Source organism: Perissodus microlepis, chromosome 7 (genome assembly GCF_051167445.1).
Source record: "Perissodus microlepis isolate ML-2025 ecotype Zambia chromosome 7, ASM5116744v1, whole genome shotgun sequence".
NCBI classification, from domain to species: domain Eukaryota; kingdom Metazoa; phylum Chordata; class Actinopteri; order Cichliformes; family Cichlidae; genus Perissodus; species Perissodus microlepis.
Window position 1 is genome coordinate 61,781,138 of NC_140467.1, and position 19,356 is coordinate 61,800,493.

At 43.0% G+C, this 19,356-nt stretch overlaps 2 protein-coding genes across 3 annotated transcripts in view; one reads left to right on the forward strand and one right to left on the reverse strand.

Annotated features, from left to right (window-relative positions):
- Positions 1–15,521, forward strand: part of LOC146384499 (mitochondrial inner membrane m-AAA protease component AFG3L1-like) — a 17,226-nt gene extending 1,705 nt beyond the window's left edge. Inside the window, exons 1-12 of one of the 2 annotated variants that reach the window (XM_084936479.1) lie at positions 9,041–9,107; positions 10,694–10,818; positions 10,972–11,233; positions 12,121–12,258; positions 12,349–12,502; positions 12,586–12,693; positions 13,021–13,146; positions 13,257–13,367; positions 13,496–13,611; positions 13,735–13,935; positions 14,035–14,229; positions 14,399–15,521. In XM_084936479.1, the coding sequence (XP_084792605.1) occupies positions 10,769–10,818; positions 10,972–11,233; positions 12,121–12,258; positions 12,349–12,502; positions 12,586–12,693; positions 13,021–13,146; positions 13,257–13,367; positions 13,496–13,611; positions 13,735–13,935; positions 14,035–14,229; positions 14,399–14,626 (1,689 nt within the window). In that variant the 5' untranslated portion in view covers positions 9,041–9,107; positions 10,694–10,768 and the 3' untranslated portion in view covers positions 14,627–15,521. Of the gene's footprint in view, positions 1–9,040; positions 9,108–10,693; positions 10,819–10,971; positions 11,234–12,120; positions 12,259–12,348; positions 12,503–12,585; positions 12,694–13,020; positions 13,147–13,256; positions 13,368–13,495; positions 13,612–13,734; positions 13,936–14,034; positions 14,230–14,398 lie in introns of those variants that run through there. The other variant, XM_084936480.1, reaches the window with a different exon arrangement.
- Positions 15,522–17,210: 1,689 nt separating this feature from the next.
- On the reverse strand, positions 17,211–19,154 carry LOC146384500 (voltage-dependent calcium channel subunit alpha-2/delta-4-like). The gene is made up of 4 exons (XM_084932630.1): positions 19,032–19,154; positions 18,769–18,889; positions 18,322–18,399; positions 17,211–17,327 (listed from the first exon to the last, which is right to left on the reverse strand). The coding sequence occupies exons 1-4, from the start codon at positions 19,088–19,090 to the stop codon at positions 17,232–17,234; spliced, it is 354 nt and encodes a 117-aa protein (XP_084788756.1). The 5' UTR covers positions 19,091–19,154; the 3' UTR covers positions 17,211–17,231.
- Between the last annotated feature and the right edge of the window lie 202 nt (positions 19,155–19,356).

Below are 19,356 nucleotides of genomic sequence, written 5' to 3' on the forward strand. Positions count from 1 at the left end.
TTTGCATAATTTTAAAAAGCTTAAATTTCTTTAGTGTTGAACAGCAGAAATTAGGCTTTCTTGTCCGAGGTCATTTAAGTAAAAAAAAGAAAAGAAAAGAAAGAAAGACAGCGGCCGACATCGCTGTAAACAACGGTAGACTGGTGGGTAATAAGCAAGTGAATAATGCAGAAAACAGAGATTTGAGATGGGAAACTGTTCTTGAAGTAAAGAGAGAGAGAGAGCTGTGCATGAATTGTGATTTCTATCGTGGTGGGAGCAAAACAGCAAAGTAAGAGGGAATTAATGATGACATTTATCAAATGTGAAGCGTAGTTTTGATCTTCTTTTGCTGCTGGTTCAGTGAATTTTGGTTGGAGAGAGACAAAACCTGCAGCTCAGAATCGAGCGCAAAAAAGACGTAAACACAAAGCGCGGACCCGACGCATCAGAATCAGTGAGCTGTCGGCTTTCGGCCACGACGGCGTGTCCGTGTACGTGCCGTCGGGTGAGAAAGCCGAGAAAAAGAAAGCTGATTCTGATGCGTCGGGTCCGCTGTGTTTACGTCTTTGTGTGGAATCTGTTACCTCCTCTCATTTACTGTTTGGTAGTTGTTGAAATAGTTTTGTGAGCTTTAACCTGAGTTTCTGGCAAAATACATTTATATTTAAAAATCGATTCAGGATTTAATGAATCGATATCGCTTTATTCAAGCTAGGGCTGCTCAATTAATCAAATTTTAATCTCGATTATGATCTGGGCTTTCAACGATCATTAAAAATGACTGAGCCGATTATTAGCCCCTCCCTCGTGCTTTACTCTCGCGCTGCTCCGTGTGGCAAATCGAGCGCACCTCTCTGCATTTCGAACACGTGTCACAACAATTAAGAGCAGCGGTCCCCAACCTTTTTTGCGCCACGGACCGGTTTATGCCTGACAATATTTTCATGGACCGGCCTTTAAGGTGTCGCGGATAAATACAACAAAATAAAACTAGTACCGGTACCGAAAAAAGATTTATTCGTAACACACGTGAAAAGACCAAGGAAAACCGAGTAAACGATAACAAAATAACGCTGAAACCCGATTAAAAACCCTGAAAACCATACATCTCACACCTGAGCCTCAACTCTCGCGGCCCGGTACCAAACGACTCACGGACCGGTACCGGTCCGAGGCCCGGGGGTTGGGGACCGCTGATTAAGAGGACCTGAGGGAAGCTCGGAAAGCTAAGCAGAAGTTATTTGGAGAGGAGAGTGACTGCCGTTGGTTGAAAAGAGAGGTAAAAAAACTTCAGTGGTGTGGAAACATTATGGGTTGGCGGAGTCAGACGTGGATCAAGTAGACACAGTGTATAAACTTTGCTACAGTGTCGTAGCTGCACCACAGAGCAACACTGCAAAGTTCACTAAACATAGATGTTTACATTTTTCATTTATTTTTTATATTGCAAACATTTGCACTGTTATCAGTATTTGCACACTATTTTATATTATTTTTTGACAATCTTTAAAGTCATTATTCAATTAGGGCTGCCACGATTAGTCGACTAGTCACGATTACGTCGACTATCAAAATCGTCGACGACTGATTTAATAGTCGACGCGTCGTTTGAAGCTTTGTAAGATCACAAAAGACGCAGGAATAAGTAGTAGGATTTAAGAGTGTAATACCGGACTGAAACAGAAGATGGCAGCACTGCATGTACAAGGATGCCAGCTGCCGTTAAACCCCGAAGTAGAAGAAGAACTAGCTCTGTCCCAGAATTCATAGTGCAGCCCAGCTCAGTTTCCAACAATGGCGGCAACTAGTTAGTTTTAATATTACTCTTATTATTCTTTCTGGGTCACAAAATAAACGTTTAACATATTTTCAGGCGCGAATGTAGCTGTGTAAACCTTAAATATCTGCTCAGTTTATCAAGGCACCACATATTTTCAAAAGCGCTCCGACGTTTTCGGAGACGTCTGTTACCAACCAGCTCGATAGCTAGCCGGGGCAAGGCTCACTAGAGCCGTGAGAACACCGGACTCCCGGCAAATCGTTTTCAAACCCACTGCTGTCTTTCACTACTCAGGTTAAACATGATATATAAGTCACTTAGATAACTTAAAAATGTTATTGTTTGTCTTTTTTTTTAGTATTTTATTTGTTCCTGAGTAAATCTGTTTGGCTGAGATTAAAGTTATAGTTTTTACACAGCTGAATAAACGTCAAGCAGACAGCTGATTATCAGAAGTGTGAGATGCTCGAGAATATACTCTGGTGTCCTGTTATATTTTAGATAGCAAGGAGCAGACGGCTGAGTTTATTAAACTCCACTGAAACAATCTGCAAATTTGATTTAAATTTAATAAACTATCATCTTGTCTTTATTTTTAGTTAGCACATAACTTAAACACTTAAAGCTGTAAGCTAATGATAGTTATATAAGAGTAGATGCTGCTGGTGCAATAAGCTGTACGTTTTACGTCCAGTGGATGATGATCTGATTAGTCGACTGTTGTGTGCCCACCTAATTACTAAATTAGGCAGAGCACTCTGAATTGAATCAGGACATAAAGCACGGTCTTTATCTGGCTTTATTGAATACTGTCCATCTTACAACTAGCCACTTAACGGGGCTTCCTTCGGACAACAACCTCCAGTTCAAAGGTCATCACATTAAGACATAGCCATATCAATACATGACATCCCCCTTTTCCTTAGACTCAAACTTTAGTTGTAATAACTTTGATGTCTTTTTTTTTTTCCAACATTGAACATTCTCTCTTGTCTTACTTTCTAACAATTATATTATCTAACTGTCTCACCACACATGTATCTTTCTTTTTTCAATATATACATGTCGACATACACATATGAACTTGAAACTTGCCAATTTTAAGGTACCTCTTCACCTTAACATATTATAGTTCATTTCACCACAAAATCACAAAACCTCTCGGGTATCTTTTTAGCCCTCTGTGATCTACTTGGTCTCTCTGGCCCCTGGGAGCCCTCTTGTGGTGTTGGAGTGAAGGTGTCAGTCTTTGTGGGTGTTTCACCTTCCTCCCTTTCAGGTATTGTGTCATAGTGTCCTTCTCTGGTCTCATTTGTCTCGTATTTCTTCACATGTGTGGTATTCCGGTGATAGCGAGCTCCTGTTGGTGATTCAATAATGACTTGGTTTCCAGTTCTGCTTACAATTTTGTGTGGTGTTGCGTTGAATGGTGTTGTAAACTTGTCCACTTTGTCTTGTTGAACCAGCACTGTGTCTCCCGTGTCAACTTTTGAATACTCAGCTCCCCTTCGTTCATCAGCATAAATCTTTGATTTTCCTTTCTGTTCAGCGTCTCTGTCACGCACGTCCAACTCCGTTGTTTTTGCCTCACCGATGCTCGGTAACTTTCCTCTCATTTTGCGGTTGAACAGGAGTTCTGCTGGACTTTTGCCCGTGGTTGGATGTTCAATGCTGCGATACACTGTTACATATTTTCTTAGCTCTCGCTTCCAGTCAAGTCCTTCGGCTTGTGCGATCCTGATTCTTTTCATCAATGATGCATTTTGACGTTCCACTTCTCCATTTGCTTGAGCCCATTTTGGTGTAGTTCTTATATGTTTGATTCCATTAGTTTCACAATATTCTCTGAACAGCTCAGATTTGAACTGTGGGCCGTTATCAGATTTGATGGTAACTGGTAGCCCATGTCTGCTAAATATACAGTCAATAGAGTCAATGACTTTTTCAGCAGTTGTAGATGACATTACATCATACTCATAGTACCGACTGTAGTAATCTATCAGTACAAGTATTGAGTGGTTCGAAGGTAGCGGTCCCAGTAAGTCTACCGCCACATCTCGCCATGGTCCATCCGGTAAAAGTGTGCTTCTCAGTGGTTCAGGTGGATCTGGTCTGGCTACTATTTGACATCCGTGACAAGCTTTACAAAATTTTTCTGCAGCTTTGTCCATCCCTGGCCACCAAACTTTTGTTCTGAGATGTTGTTTGGTTCCAACAATTCCTAAATGTCCTTCATGAGCTAGTGACAGTGCTTGAGCTCTGAGGTTTTCTGGCAATACAATGCGAGTTCCCCGCAAAACTATGTAGCCGATGACACACAGTTCATTTGCAATGGGTGCATATGTTTTGCATTTTTCAAAGTGTCCATTTTCAATAGCTCTTCGCACTTCTGTTAATTCTGAGTCTGTAGCAGAGGCTTCTTCAACCTCTCTTGTTGTGAGTGCTTTTGGAGTAGCATTAACTGCAACAAATCTCACATATTCTTCAGATTCATCCTTATGTATCTCTTTTGACGTGGTGTCAGACAGCAGTCTTGACAGTGAATCCGCAATGTTTTGTTTTCCTGCGATGTGCACTACTTTAAAGTCATATGGTTGCAGTCTGAGAACCCATCTTTCTATGCGTGCACAAGGTTTAGATTTCTGGCTGTATATGACCTCTAACGGCTTGTGGTCTGTGATGAGGTCAAACTTCCTGCCATACACATATGGATGTAGTCTCTCACATGCCCATACCAGTGCTAGGGCTTCTCTTTCTGTTTGAGAATATCTTCGCTCACAGTCTGTTAAACTCCGACTTACGTAGCACACTGGTACCTCTTCTCCGTTCTGTATTTGTATTAGCACTGCGCCCAAGCCTACAGGGCTTGCATCTGCTATGACTCTGGTTGGGGCTTCTTTGTCAAAATAGGCTAGGGTACCTGCTCTGGCTAACTCAGTCTTTAGTCTTTCAAATGCTTGCTTTTGTTCTGGCCCGAATGTAAACATAGTTTCTTTTCGAGTTAAACGTCTAAGTGGTTCAGAGAGTGTAGCAAACTGTGGTATGAACCTGCTACTGAAGCCTACCAGTCCAAGAAAGCTTCTCACCTCAGTAGCATTCTTCGGTTCTCGGGCTTCCACCACAGCTCTCACTCTTTCTTCAGTTGGGCCTATGCCTTTCTGTGTCAGCAGTATTCCCATGAACACGAGTCTGTCCATGTTGAACTGACACTTCTCTGAGTTTAGTGTCAGGCCACAGTCAGAGAGTCTCTTCATCACAGCATGCAGGCGCTTATCATGGGTTTCCTGGTCTGGCGCGTGTATGATTACATCATCTGAAATGTTCTCAACTCCTTCAATGCCAGCTAGTGCATTGGCAATCTCATGCTGATATTGCTCACTAGCTGATGAGACTCCAAATATTAGCCTTTTGTACCGGTATACTCCGTTGTGCACTGCAAATGTAGTTATCTCTCTTGACTCCGGGGTAAGCTCTGCCACATTTTCACCTATTTTCAACACTCCTAACTTTATGGCAGTCTTTTCCCCCAGGAGTGGTTCACCATTACCTCTAATCACAATAAATTCAGCCTCTTCAGTCCTGTCACCAATCTTGATTTCACATCTGAATGCACCTTTAACCGTGAGTGCCTGTGCTGAGGAATATGCATATAAATTCCTCTGCTCTTTGGGTACATATGAGTGACATTTTATCTTTTCAGCTTTTAGCTTTTCCCATATGTTTTCTCCCATCACATTACTTGTAGCTCCAGAGTCAACTAACATTTTCAACTCTATTCCCCCAACAGAAAAGGTAAGTTTCTCAGGTACATTATCATCATTCACAGTAAATGCATAATCATCTTGTTCAACAGCATTCACATTTTGTTTCTTTTGTCTTTTTGTACGACACATTTTTGAAAAGTGGTCCTTACCATTACACTTGTGACATGTTTGTCCTCGTGCTGGGCATTTGGGATCTTTGCCCATATGGTCAGTATAACCACACCTGTAACACTGTCTGTCTGTTTTATTATCATCTTTCATTTTTCCTTTTGGTCTGTTGTTCTTCTCTTTCTTTGCTGTAAAAATCCGGCTGACCGTGTCCTCTCCTTTCTTTTCCCCGGCGACGCTCATCGCCGCCATCTGCTCCTCCACACGTTCACAGTGTGAAGCCACCTCCAACGTGCGAGTTAGAGTTAAGCCTGGACCCTCCTCAAGCAGCTTTCTCCGTACATATTCAGAAGTGCATTTACTCAGGATAGCGTCCCGTATCTGGTTATCATTGTCAGCTTGAAAGTCACAGTCTTTTGCAGCTCGCCTCAAACGTGTACAAAATTGTTGCACAGTCGCACCTGGTGTTTGGGACAATTTGTGGAAAGTTTGGCGTGCGTATGCTGCATTCACTTGAGGAACAAAATAAGTGTTGAGTGCAGTCACCGCAGCGGTGTAATCCATCGCCTCTCCCGTCTGTGGTAGAGTGGAGAAGACGTCCTGCACGTCCTGTCCGGCCATGTGCAGTAGAAGAGTGCGTCTCCGCTGTCTGATCGCGGCTGTAGCATCATCCGTCAAAATAAGACCTTTCCCATCAGCAAACAACTCGAAGGATGTTAACCAGCGCGTCCATCTCGGTCCGAGCGATTTTGAAATTGATTTTTATCCAGCTGTCACAACCCCTAGTGGCTCTTCAAAGTATTGCTTGTGGTCAGTTAATTACTTTGTTTAATTAACCAAATTCAGTTAAATTTCTTTACATGTTTACATTAAAAAACTAAAAGTTTCTTGTTTAAGGATTTTTTTTTAAAGGCACAATCTGGGTGTTATGTACATTTAGAGAAAGCCTGAAAGAGTTTGGGCAGCTAGAGAAGTTTAAAAAGTAAAACAAATGTAACCAGAGTAACCATTGACCATTAGTAGTCATGTGAAAACAACCATCAAATTCGCCCCATCATCCGACCGTCCAGTGTAGACCAAAGTGGAGATGTTTGGCACATTTGGAGGAAACTGAACAGAGCATAGTCACACAAAAGCCTCATACTAACTGACAGCACAGTGGAAAGGCTGATGATTTGGGCTTAAAGTGGAATCTTCAGATGTATAAAAAGTGTCACAGTGAGGTGCTGCTACATACAGTACAAGTCAATATTAATTACTCTGTCAGACATTCCCTGAGGTTTTTTACTCATTAAAAATGTCAAAGTTGCACAAAGACTATTTTTATTTTGCATAGATTAAAAACACAAATGGCCTAGGAACTATGGAACGCCAGGACTGCCATAATGAATTAATTAAATACACCATTAAATAATTAATGAAATGTGTCAATAATTAATTAAAATTGGAATTAATTAATTAAATAAATAGGTATGACACATGTAATTAATTAATGATTGCCACATTTAATTAATTATTTATGTATTTCACATTTTAATTAATTATTGACACATTTCATTAATTGTTTAATGATATATTTATTTATTTCATTTTGGCAGTCCTGGCACCTGGCTCTCATCTTGAATTAATTTTATCTGTCAGCCTCACCCATCAAACTCAGGGGGCGGGGTTAACGCTGCCCATGCAGCTTCTCTAACATTTGATTGGTTGCCGTGCAAAGTAAGTCAAAACAGGTCGATCCTAGATAATCGATTGCTTGTGTAGACTTGGGGCAGCCAGGTATCCCAGAATGCATTTCAAATCACAGGCAGCAATGGTGGTGGTGTAGTTTTAAAATACCCGTTTTTCTGTCACCAACTACACTTTTAACAGTGTTTTAGCCGCGAATGTCGCGCCGTAATCTTCACATGTCTGGTCAGGTTGTCAACATAGAACATGTTTGCAAAAGTGCTCAGATGTTTTCAGAGATTTCACTAGCTCTGCTAACAGTCAGCATGCAGAGTGCACCAAGGGGGTTACGTTAACCGGTTTGTTTACATATTCCACTCTCCGTGTTCCACATGTTGCATTTGCAGATTCTCATTTTCACCGAACGATCGTCTCTTTCCGCCTGGTCTTGTGTCTCTGTGCTTCTGTAACATAAAGAACGAGCTGACATTTTTCTCACGAAACCAGCGATCAGCTCAACAGACCCTCAGTTTACCTGCATGCATCCTCCTCCTCACCTGTCAGCTGTTTAACACCTGCTGCTAATTCAAGAAACACGCCTACGTTACCTGGTGATAGTCACAGTTTAACTGGGCAGCCGGTGCACAATATAACGCAATGTCAGCGCATTTTTCTGCACAAGATAAGGAAATATAGTATTTTTCCCGAGCGCAGAGCTGCTGGAGCTTGTTTCCTTACAGAGCACTTTATAGGCGAACCAGCTTCATCGGCGGCTGATGTCCAATCACAGGCACACAGCTTTGAAACCTCACCTGAGTTTTAGCTCTCAGTGGTTAAACGCTGGACTTAATTCACTCAGGTTTTGTCTGTCGGGTCACGTTTACTTCGCTGTTTTATTTACAACTGAGCAAATCGGTTTGACTGAGGTTAAAGTTACGTTTCATAACTGCATAGTTTTACAGACGTTTAATGGTTCACTGGCACATGTGTTAGACTGAACTATTCGCTTTTCTTTATCTGGTGTGTTTTGGATTTAACAGTGAATTTTGAGATTAAACTGACTTTTAAAATGTTTTATACAAAGAGGAAAGAGAAGGCGCATTTCCACCGAGAGAAGCAGAGTTTGCAACAGCATGTTCATCATGCAGACTGCAACCTGGACAGAAATATTATATCATCTGTTTCTTAATAGTTATTCAACTGTATTCTAAGCACCAGCTGTCTGTTAGAAATTTTAGAGTTTACTTAACTAAAAATAAATGGGGTTAACATATAATTTGTGTGATTTTTTTTTCTCTCTCTCTCTCTTTTTATTTTTTATTTTTTATTTATTTTTTTTGCTTTTTCGGTCATGTTATGTTTAACTGTCAAAGGCTTGTTAGAAACTGTGTAACACATCGTGCAGACTTCTGGATGTTAGAAGAAAACTAATACTGCTCATGAATGAGACTAAAGGCAGGAAGGTGTCCTTTAAAACTAAACATGTTAGTAGGACCTCCCTATTTATATCATAGTTTATGATATAGCACGTGTATTTCAGTAACAGCCTACTGATTTCAGTGTAGTGGTGAACAGTCACACAGCTCACATGGGCCTTATCTCTGATACTCCTTAACTATAATTTATCCAAGTTAACTTCAGTTAACCATTCAGACGGTTCTTTTGCAATGAAAAACGTAAACACCCATGCTGCCGGTTGGTTTCCTCAGTGCCAGCTGTTAACGTTATAGCTGCTTATGCAGTAACCATGGTAACCACGGACTCTGAGCGGCTGGATCGACGGAGGTCAGACAACAATTTTACAGGTATGATCTTAAAACAGGACACAGCCACTATACGTGCTGGCCTCATATCAAATGTGAACGCAGACTGAGTCTATGTTTGACCTTTGTTTATATCTAATCTTCCTCTCAAACATTTAAACAGCAGCGAGTCTGCACCGGAGGGGATACAAACTCAAATTGTCGGAACAGGTTTGCTCGTTTCTTGCGTGTATTCATTTGGTAATTTATTAAATGTATAACTGTTATTCTAATCTGCTGCTGAGTCTCTTACACTGATGAAAATGCAGATAACACAGATCACGGACACCTGTTCAACCAATCACTTTCATTCTACTTTGACAAACTGACGTTCATCTGTTACAGTGTTGTTAGACTGCTATATTTTTTGGTCTTTATGCTGTAGATTTTCACGTCTCTAAAATAGTTGGCAGTATTAAGGATGCTTTTCTGTAAAATCATATTGATATGACCCGTGACATATTCGTAGATGACAGTTAGATTAGTCAGCTGGGAAACTCTGGGTTAACTCAGAGAGCTGAAGATATCGTGGATATGCTGACCTCGCTCCGTGGTGTACAGGGCCGTTTACCCTCATGATTAATATTCACAATAAAAATATTAGCCGAACATCATGAAGTCTGTATGTGTTTCATAGTGTCGAACAACCTTTGTACAGTTAAAGCCAACAGTTACTACATGACGGAAACACCAACGTTATTTCTTTTATGCGTTTATACACAGGTCACGCTGATTACTGAACAAAAACCCAAAGATCAGCTGTTAATCGGATTTATTTGCTCTCTCTCCTCCTTAAACATGTTTTTAATGTTAGTTATAATTCAGAATTGGCGACTGAAACACGTAGGACACATAAGAACATCAGGAAATAAAAACCCGATAAATATAACCTCAGTAAAAGAAGTCAGTGTCAGCGGCGGTTATTACAGCTGTGTACCGGGGCCTGCGCTTTGTCGGTGTTAATAACAGCTCGATTGCTTGCGAGGCGAGCGGGTCTATCCCACGCTTTGCCCACCGACCACAAACCGACCAGACATATGAAGATTAAACCGCTACATTCTCGGCTAAAAAAATATTAAAACTGTATTTGGTGACACACAAACAGGGTTTTTCAAAGTTCAGTTCTGTTAGTTTCCACATGCCGGTTGTTGTGTGCTAGAAACAATGGCCACCAGGCCAAAGCAATGGTTTTGACTCGATCAGCGTTAACCCCGCCCCCTGGGTTTGATGGGTGAGGCTGACAGATAAAATTATTTCAAGATGAGAGCCAGGCGCCAGGACTGCCAAAATGAAATAAATAAATATATTATTAAATAATTAATTAAATGTGTCAATAATTAATTAAAATGTGAAATACATAAATAATTAATTAAATGTGGCAATAATTAATTAATTACATGTGTCATACCTATTTATTTAATTAATTAATTCCAATTTTAATTAATTATTGCCACATTTAATTAATTATTTAATGGTGTATTTAATTAATTCATTATGGCAGTCCTGGCGTTCCATAAGGAACAGGTAAGTCGCACAGTTCAGGCTACCTTTCTCTAGTTGAATGATGCATGATGTTGTTTGTCCCTCAGAGTTACGTCTGGTTCAACATCAGCAGCGTCGACACATTTGAGAGAAACCTCGAGACGGCAGTTCTGGAACTCGGAATGGAGTCAACGCACCAACCTGCCGTCATCTACAGCTCTGAGAGTGATGGGTGGGTTTGGACACACAAACGCAGCATGCATTATGTCAGCCAGAGGCTTTAATCAGGGGTAAAATCTTTATTAAAAAGGGCCTAACAACCTCAGTTTCTATAATAACATTTGTGAAAAAGTAGCTTTCCTAACGCTGCTTTTTCTTCCTTCAGCTCTTTCCTGTTGAACATGATCCCGTCCGTGCTGCTGATTGGCTTCCTGCTCTTCATGCTGCGGCGGGAACCAATGGGAGGAGGCGCTGGAGGTGGTAGGAATCCATTTAGCATGTCAACAGCCAAGATGATGAAGGACAACATCGAAGTGAAGTTCAAGGATGTGGCTGGTTGTGAGGAGGCCAAGCTGGAGATAATGGAGTTTGTGAACTTCCTGAAGAACCCGCAGCAGTACCAGGACCTTGGAGCTAAGATCCCCAAGGTAAAAATCCGAGCTTTGCAGACGCGGACTTTTCATCTGGTGGAATAATTTTGTGGTACTGCTGCCTTTTGCAGCACGAGTTTTACAGCATGTTTTGGAAAATATTTTGTTTGACATCCTCCCTGTGAAACTCCCACTATCGCCATGTTTTCCCTGTTTATATCTGGTAGTATATAAACATGCATGCTCAGCGCAGTGTGCTGGGTAGGAAATTTTCCGGTTGGGAGGGGCCATTAATGATGCATTTGCAGCGTGTTTGAGAGAAAAAAAAACTCTCAGTGAATTAGGTCTAGACAACTTAATATTTCCACGGCAGCCTTTATTTGATGGTTACAATAAAGTCGTTTTAACCTCTCGATACATCAAGTGTATGCAATAGATCTCCCACCCCTAGTTTCTGCGATACCAATAACTTACTTTGACTGCATTTGATCATCTGTTTTATTTATGTCTTTGCTTACAATCTTGTTTGTGTCTGCATGGCTTTGCTCAGATATGTGTAGAAATGCTTATGAAGAGTTTATTTCACATTGATGAGTCCCTGCTGCACATTTTATTAATAAAGCTTTTACTGTAGTCCATTTCATTAAGTTTTGTTCCATTCTGAAGATAAAGTACCTTTTATTCGAGCACATTATTAGTGTAAAAACACTGAGCTGTTTTCCCTGCTGTGTGTTGGAAATTCTGGACTCTTAACAGTTTTAATCCTGTAGTAGGATCCAAAAAGAAAAATCCAAAAACGAAACCTGAAATGAAATCAGTCATTATTCGTAAAGATACAGGCTAAAGACGAGGCATTTATAAATTAGTGCCGTTTTTTGAGGGACAGTTTGTCTTGGATGTGAACTGCTCTCAATCACTTTTAACTGATGCCGTTTCTATCTCAGGGAGCCGTGCTGTCCGGACCTCCTGGTACGGGAAAGACTCTGCTGGCCAAAGCTACAGCTGGAGAGGCCAACGTCCCCTTCATCACCGTCAACGGCTCCGAGTTCCTCGAGATGTTTGTGGGCGTCGGTCCGGCCCGAGTAAGTGAATGAACCCGGAGCAGATCCTGGACCATCTGAGATGACTCTGTTCAGACACTGAATGTTTGACTGTTCTCTCTCCTCATAAAGGTGAGGGACATGTTTGCCATGGCGAGGAAGAATGCCCCCTGCATCCTCTTCATTGATGAGATTGATGCAGTGGGGAGGAAGAGAGGAGGGGGGAACTTTGGGGGTCAGAGTGAGCAGGAGAACACCCTGAGCCAGCTGCTGGCGGAGATGGATGGTAGGCAATCTGCATTTTTGAAGTGGAACATACTATCCCCCCAGCCCCCTATTAGATTTAAGTGTCTTCATCTTTTTCTACAGGTTTTAACACCGCCACGAATGTGGTGGTCCTGGCTGGAGCTAACAGACCGGACATCCTGGATCCTGCTCTGCTGAGGCCGGGACGCTTCGACAGACAGATCTACATAGGTAAGCAGAGTCTTTACTGCCTTACTGCAGTCTCCACATCTTAAAGTATTGGAATGTGCCCAAATCATTCTCCCGCTAACCACAGTGCTGCCAGTTGGTGTGAGGTGTTGATTTGCTGTTTGCATTCTCCAAACATGCCATTTAGAGACCTGATTAAGTGTAAACATGGCAGCGAAATGTACCTACGAGGGATATCTGGGTTTTCCAATGTGATCAGCCTGCTGGAGGACGCATGCGGTGCCCTGTAAAATCATGCTCATGTTGAAGCTCCGCAGAATAAGTTTTAGTTGGAATGCAGAGGAAGAATTCTCTCCTGTCTTCTGTCAGGTCCGCCGGACATCAAAGGCAGGGCGTCCATCTTTAAAGTCCACCTGCGACCAATCAAACTGGATCCCAATCTGGACAAAGACGGTCTTTCAAGGAAGATGGCAGCTTCCACACCGGGATTCACTGGTTTGTAACAGTTGGATCGAATAACAACAATGTAACGGCGCTATCGCAAAAATGTTTTTATTTTGAATCATTATATTTGATGACTGTTTTTTCCCGTTTGAATGAATCAGGAGCTGACATCGCTAGTGTCTGCAACGAAGCAGCTCTGATCGCAGCCAGGCACCTGAACCCATCCGTCAACACCAAACACTTTGAACAAGCCCTCGACCGGGTCATTGGAGGTGAGTGTGACATCACCTAGTACGTGACGGCTGTGTACGGTTGTTTCTTGTAATGGTCTTTGTGTGGTAAACAGGACAGTTTGTATCTGACGTCCTTACAGTCTGACTCCCGGGTTGTTTGCTTTCAGGTCTGGAGAAGAAGACTCAAGTCCTGCAGCCCACAGAAAAGAAGACCGTCGCCTATCACGAGGCCGGTCACGCCATCGTCGGGTGGTTCCTGCAGCACGCTGACCCTCTGCTCAAGGTAGGAGCTCTGTCCGTGCTTGGGCTGTGTCGTTTCTGTTATGACTCCAGCTGCTCTGTAAATCTCCACCAGTTACAGGTGTAGATGGGAGCTGTGGGTTAACCACACATGGTTTGTATCCAGGTGTCGATCATCCCGCGGGGGAAGGGTCTGGGTTACGCTCAGTACCTGCCTACGGAACAGTACCTGGACACCAAAGAGCAGCTGTTCGACAGGATGTGCATGATGCTGGGAGGGCGTGTGGCTGAGCAGGTTTTCTTCGGACGGATCACCGCCGTAGCTCAGGACGACCTGAAGAAGGTCACGCAGTCTGCCTACGCTCAGGTACGCACGTGTGACTAAAAACACACTCCCTGTTTGATTCCCACTAGCAGAAGAGTGCTGTTTGTGCCGTGACGCATCGCTCTGCACCCTGATTTGCAGGTGGTGCAGTTTGGGATGAGCGAGAAGGTGGGACAGGTGTCGTTTGACCTCCCCCGACAGGGCGAGGTAGTCATGGAGAAGCCGTACAGTGAGGCGACAGCGGAGATCATTGACGAGGAGGTCAGAGAGCTGGTAAATCGAGCGTACGAGCGCACCCTGCAGCTCATCCAGGACAAGAAGGACCTGGTGGAGCTGGTGAGACTTTCTAATACGCAAAAACACAACATAACCTCAGATAAACGCTGAGTATTCTTTCCATGATTCATAGTTCAAATAAGGATGAACTGAAGCCCCACATCTGGGCTTCAGTTCATCCTCTGTCTGAAACAAACCAGTTAAGCTCCACCTCTGCTGTGATCCTCAGGTGGGGAAGCGCCTGCTAGAAAGGGAGGTGTTGAACAAGGCTGACATGCTGGAGCTGCTGGGCCCTCGGCCGTTTGAGGAGAAGTCAACGTATGAGGAGTTTGTGGAGGGGACCGGCAGCTTCGAGGAGGACACGAGCCTGCCGCAGGGCCTCCGAGACTGGAACCAGGAGAGAGGAGGGGAGGCGGAAGACAAAAATTCAACTCAGGACAAACGGCAGGCCATGTAGAGTCCAAAAAACACCCAACACGTACCAGCTGCAAAAAAAAAAAGGTCTGACAGAGTCTGGGAGGTCTGGGGCAGGTACTGGGTTTAGGAAGAGCACGTGGCCATTCACCCCGATTTGTTCTACCTTCAAGAAACTTTCTAGTTTAACACGTTTAAGATAAGGTGAAATTAACATGTGCACGTTCATGAACTTAAACATAAAAATACAAGATTTCACCAGGTGATTTCACAGATTTCAATAAAATTGTACTTTTTATTCAGTCAACTTTAACTTTACTTGTCCGTCCTGCAGAGGATCAATACCGCACAATCTGAGACAGCTGCACTGCTCGTTAGTGCTCTGTCTTTAAAATGTAAATAGTTGGTGACCTGTATAACTGATATGAAGGTTGGTGGTTATAATTTCCTACTACTTGTTAATAGTAGGGGCAATGTTGGGAGCACCTCAGATACCTCCTCCTCAGATCCACCAGTCTCTGGTCAGTCTCTGCTTGTAGAATTTGTCCAGAGGTTTCTTCTTTCCAACATCTGGGCAGGAATTTGCTCCAGAATGCCTTTAAGACTCAAACAGGAGGCTAGAATGTACACGATGCGCATTTAAACGGTGCATACAGACTGACTCTTCCTTTATTTATTCTTCTAAAGGGGAGACCCCTTCCTGACCGATGCCTTGCTGATAATGAGGAGGATTATTTTCTGTGTGTCCAGACTAAAAACACTGGATCGTTTTTAAACTTTTCTTTTTGTGGACAGCAGTTACTCTTCATACTGACACGAAGAGTCGTCGGACCGAAACACCTCAGCAGCATCCGTCACTTCGGATTTCTTTTTGTACAAACGTTTTGATCATATTGATTTTTGTGTGATGTTAACAGAAAATAAAAAATGAAACATTTCGTGTAAGTTATGCTGATTTAAAGTAAAAATCCCCCTAAAATACTGAACCACAGACCGTCAGTGATGGCTGCAGGCGTCGCATTTCAGCCCCAACGCGAGTTGTTCCCCTCAGAGTTAAAGGCTCGTCTTATTTTATGTTTTAAATTTTCATCAGCAGCATCCCTGAAGGGACTGAAACGAATTAAACTTATCTCACTAACGAATACTTATACGAGCATCCAAATGAGACGAGCGCCTCCTGGAAGTCTCCCAGCACAGGAGATAGATACTTCATGTCCTGATTTGTGTAAACTGATTTTTCATTTATAAGATGGATTTTCAGGTTATTAATAAGCTTTATATTGGAATTTGGAGCCCCTACAATGTTAGAGGGGGAACTCGTACAGCTCCAGCGAGGAAGAACCCGCCGGTGTCGGGCATACGGAAAGGCAGCCTTGTATATAAACACATGGGGAGTGGATAAGAAGTACTGAGCCTATTGCAATAATAACCAATAATAATGTTGTAGAGTAGTAACAAGAATCATAACTTAGATTTATAGAGCACCCTTCAAAGTACCCGAGGTTTCTTTAGACACAGAAAAAAGGCTTCAGTGAGCATGTGACATTTCAGCTGCTTTTTGAGATGGAGGATCACAGATCTCAGAGGGGAGCATGTTTCAGAGTGAAAGCCCTGCTCCCAAAGGACCGCTGTCTGGAGTGCTTGATGGAGAGTGAGCATTTGTACTGAGGAAGGTAGAGTCCAGCGTGGGGAGCAAGAGCATGAAGGGATTGGCATGTGAGGAGGATTGTATAGGACATACTGGCTTTCACTGGGAGCCAGTGGAGGTGTGTAGCTAGGAGATGATTCAGGGTCACCTGATCAGCCCTAACTACTCTCTGTCACAGACGAATATTCTAAGCCTAATCTTAAAAGTAGAGTTGAGTGTCTGTCATCCAAACCCAAAGTGGGACAGCTGAAGGCTCTGCCTCCCATCCTACTTTTAAAAACTCGAAGAGTGTAGTGTAATGTAAGCCTGCAGTGTGAGAGCGACGTGCTCGGTCCTGATAATGAGGCGCTCTGAGGTCTTTAAGATGTGAGTCTGATCAGTCAGGACTTTGTATTTGAGGAGAAGGATGTGAAATTCGGAATTTAACAGGGAACCAATGAAGAGAAGCTAACATGAGCGTAACATGATCTCTTGCAGCGCTGTTGTGCATTTACACCTGCTTCACATAGCAGCTGATCAGCGGTGCAGAGGTACGAGAGCACTGAAGCCCATGAGCTCTGTAAGAAAAATTTTTTTTTTTTTGTCCGAATTTGAGAGTTTTGGTAAATCGAGGCTGTAAAACTCTACATTTACACATCAGTTCTGTATCAAAAAGCTACAAAGGTGCTACATTCTTGTTCCGGTGTAATGGCAACGCGTCTCCACGCACAGGCTGCACTGTCCAGGAGGGGGTCCCCCCCCTTATCATTTCTCCTCCAGCTGCAGAGCCACTGCAAAGCTGATCCAGAGTCAGTTTAGAGTCTATTACAGGTTTTAAGAAAACCTTGTGTAGCCCTTTATTTGTGCTGCAAAGTGAGGCCGATCAGCAGCTGAGACAGTTTCTCCGTCCAAGTTTGTCTCTTATTCAAGTAAAAAAAAAAAAAATCCTTTGGCTACCTGCTGGATGTTTAAGTCTCCGCCTCACTGTCACGTTCATCTTGATTGGTGGGTTCATTTTGGTTTAGAACTCAGCGACCAATGAGACGAGCAGAGAGGCAGAGAAGAGAGAGAGCGACAGGGAGATGGCTGCCGCCCCGCCGCAGTCCTTAGCGTTCTCCTGTAGGACGAAACAAATGTGATGCTCAGTCCTTTCATAGCAGTTTCTCTGAGTACATCAGCGTTCACCTGTTTCACCACACAATCATTAGTTAGCTTTACAGAATGAACAGCAGATCATGGATGACTTGATGTATGAAGGGTCAGTGAAGTTGATTTTTCTGTCCGTACTCTGGACTCATTTTAGCATAAATTATATTCTAACGCGTGCATACTTAAAGCGAGTAGACCTACAGTATCACAGTTTTTCTCTTTTTCTCTGCTTTTCTTAGATGCACTCAAACCTTCTGTTTACATGGGGCAGCCAATCAAACGACAGCTGGGTTAAAGGGAGGAGGAGCTAAAAACAGCTTACTTCAGACTTGAGTGCTAGAAAATAAGGCAACATATTTTTGGTTTGGCTTCTTTAGTTCTGAACCAACTGGTGCAGAGTCTGAGATATTTAACCCACAGTCTGAGTGTTCCTTTGGAGAACATCCTGACATCCTGATAAATGATGCACCACAGTCCAGTGTAAGCAGTAGATTATTACAAGCTATGACCCATCATGCAAAGCTCTTCTAGGGGAGTCCAAGAATAAAAATAAGGAGCTGGAAATGTGCCCAAAACATCTGCTTTAAACAGCCATCAAGTGTGACGGGACTGATGTTAGAGATTATACACAAGCTGCAACAACGACTGTTAAATGATTAGTGGAACCTTTAAAGTGAAGAATTTGAATCCCTTAAAAAAATCACTCTTAACAAAAGAGGTGATGTTCTGCTTTTCAGCTGACTGTTGGATGTGCTGCAGGACAGAGGTGCGTCAGTACCCGATTGACCCTGAGACCTGCTTCGCCTTTATTTATTTCACACACAGACACACACACCTTATGTGTTGTTGCTAGTTTTCTGTGTGAGATTCTTTATTTGCCTTTAAAATCACCACGTTTGTGTTTGCTAAATAGTCTTGCAGTTCTTTTGCGTTCACAGTCAGCAGTGGGGCTCAGCACTGACCTTTGGGTGGTAGGCGTGGCATGACTCAGGGCGCCGCCGCACCTTCTGGGATTTCATCCTGTTGCACTTCACTGTGGCGTTATGTTCACAGATATTAAGGAAAACTGGAAGCTCGCTGTGAACAACCGTCGATCGGCAACGCCTGACTTTCTGGGAATAAATATATAATGGGGACGAAATTTTGTAGAAACAAAGCATGCCGTAAATCTGAAGTTTCAAAGCCTCAGCTAAGAGCAAACAGATGTTGTGAGACTGCTCAGATAATCTATTAATGTTCTCATCATTGGCTGTGGAGTGGCAGTGAACTGCATCACTGATCTGAGGGAAAATAAGGAGATTACAGCACAAATGTGATTTTCCAGGCTGAATGCAGTCTTGCCCTCCCTGCAGTATTTGTGGCTGTAAGCATCCAGCAGGGGGCAGCATTTTGCTGCTGAGTATGTGAAGGATATATTTGATCTCTTTGGGCTCCAGCAGAATGGCTCCATACTGACGGGAGCAGTCACAGTAGGCCTGAGTCACGACCAGAACCAGGTTACTGTCAGGAATCTGCTGCACCACAAACATCCTGAAACGCAAAGAAGGCCGCAGTCAGTCACTGCCAATCATTCAATTATGCTTAAGTTGAAACTTCCTCGATTTAAGACCAGATTAACAAACTATGAATGAAGCTTGTTTTGATTTTTAAAGTGTGTGTGTGTGTGTCATACTTCTGGCAGCGTCCACACTTGTTGAGGCTGTTGGCCTCTCTGACAGACGGGTCGTACATGAAGCCTGGGTAAGCTGTGTCGCAGGGCTGCAGCGCGTCCAACTTCTTCTGCTTATGAGCTGTGGAAACCACACACACACACACACACACACACACACACACACACACACACACACACACACACACTTGGTTTAAATGACACGACTGCATTCAGCAAGATATGGTCTTAACAAGTAATAACCCAGCATTAGTGCAGCATAACTGGCTTCAGCTGCTCTTCATTATGTTAAATCCCAGGATGAACCTGGTCATGAATTTGTCATGCT

Excerpts from the sequence above, each read along its gene's own strand:
- LOC146384500 (XM_084932630.1), bottom strand. The coding sequence starts at position 19,090 with ATGTACGACCCGTCTGTCAGAGAGGCCAACAGCCTCAACAAGTGTGGA. Across the intron at positions 18,400-18,768 it reads CCAAAGAGATCAAATATATC|GCCACAGTGAAGTGCAACAG; the intron begins CTTCACATACTC and ends TGTGAACATAAC. Across the intron at positions 17,328-18,321 it reads GCCACGCCTACCACCCAAAG|GAGAACGCTAAGGACTGCGG; the intron begins GTCAGTGCTGAG and ends TTCGTCCTACAG.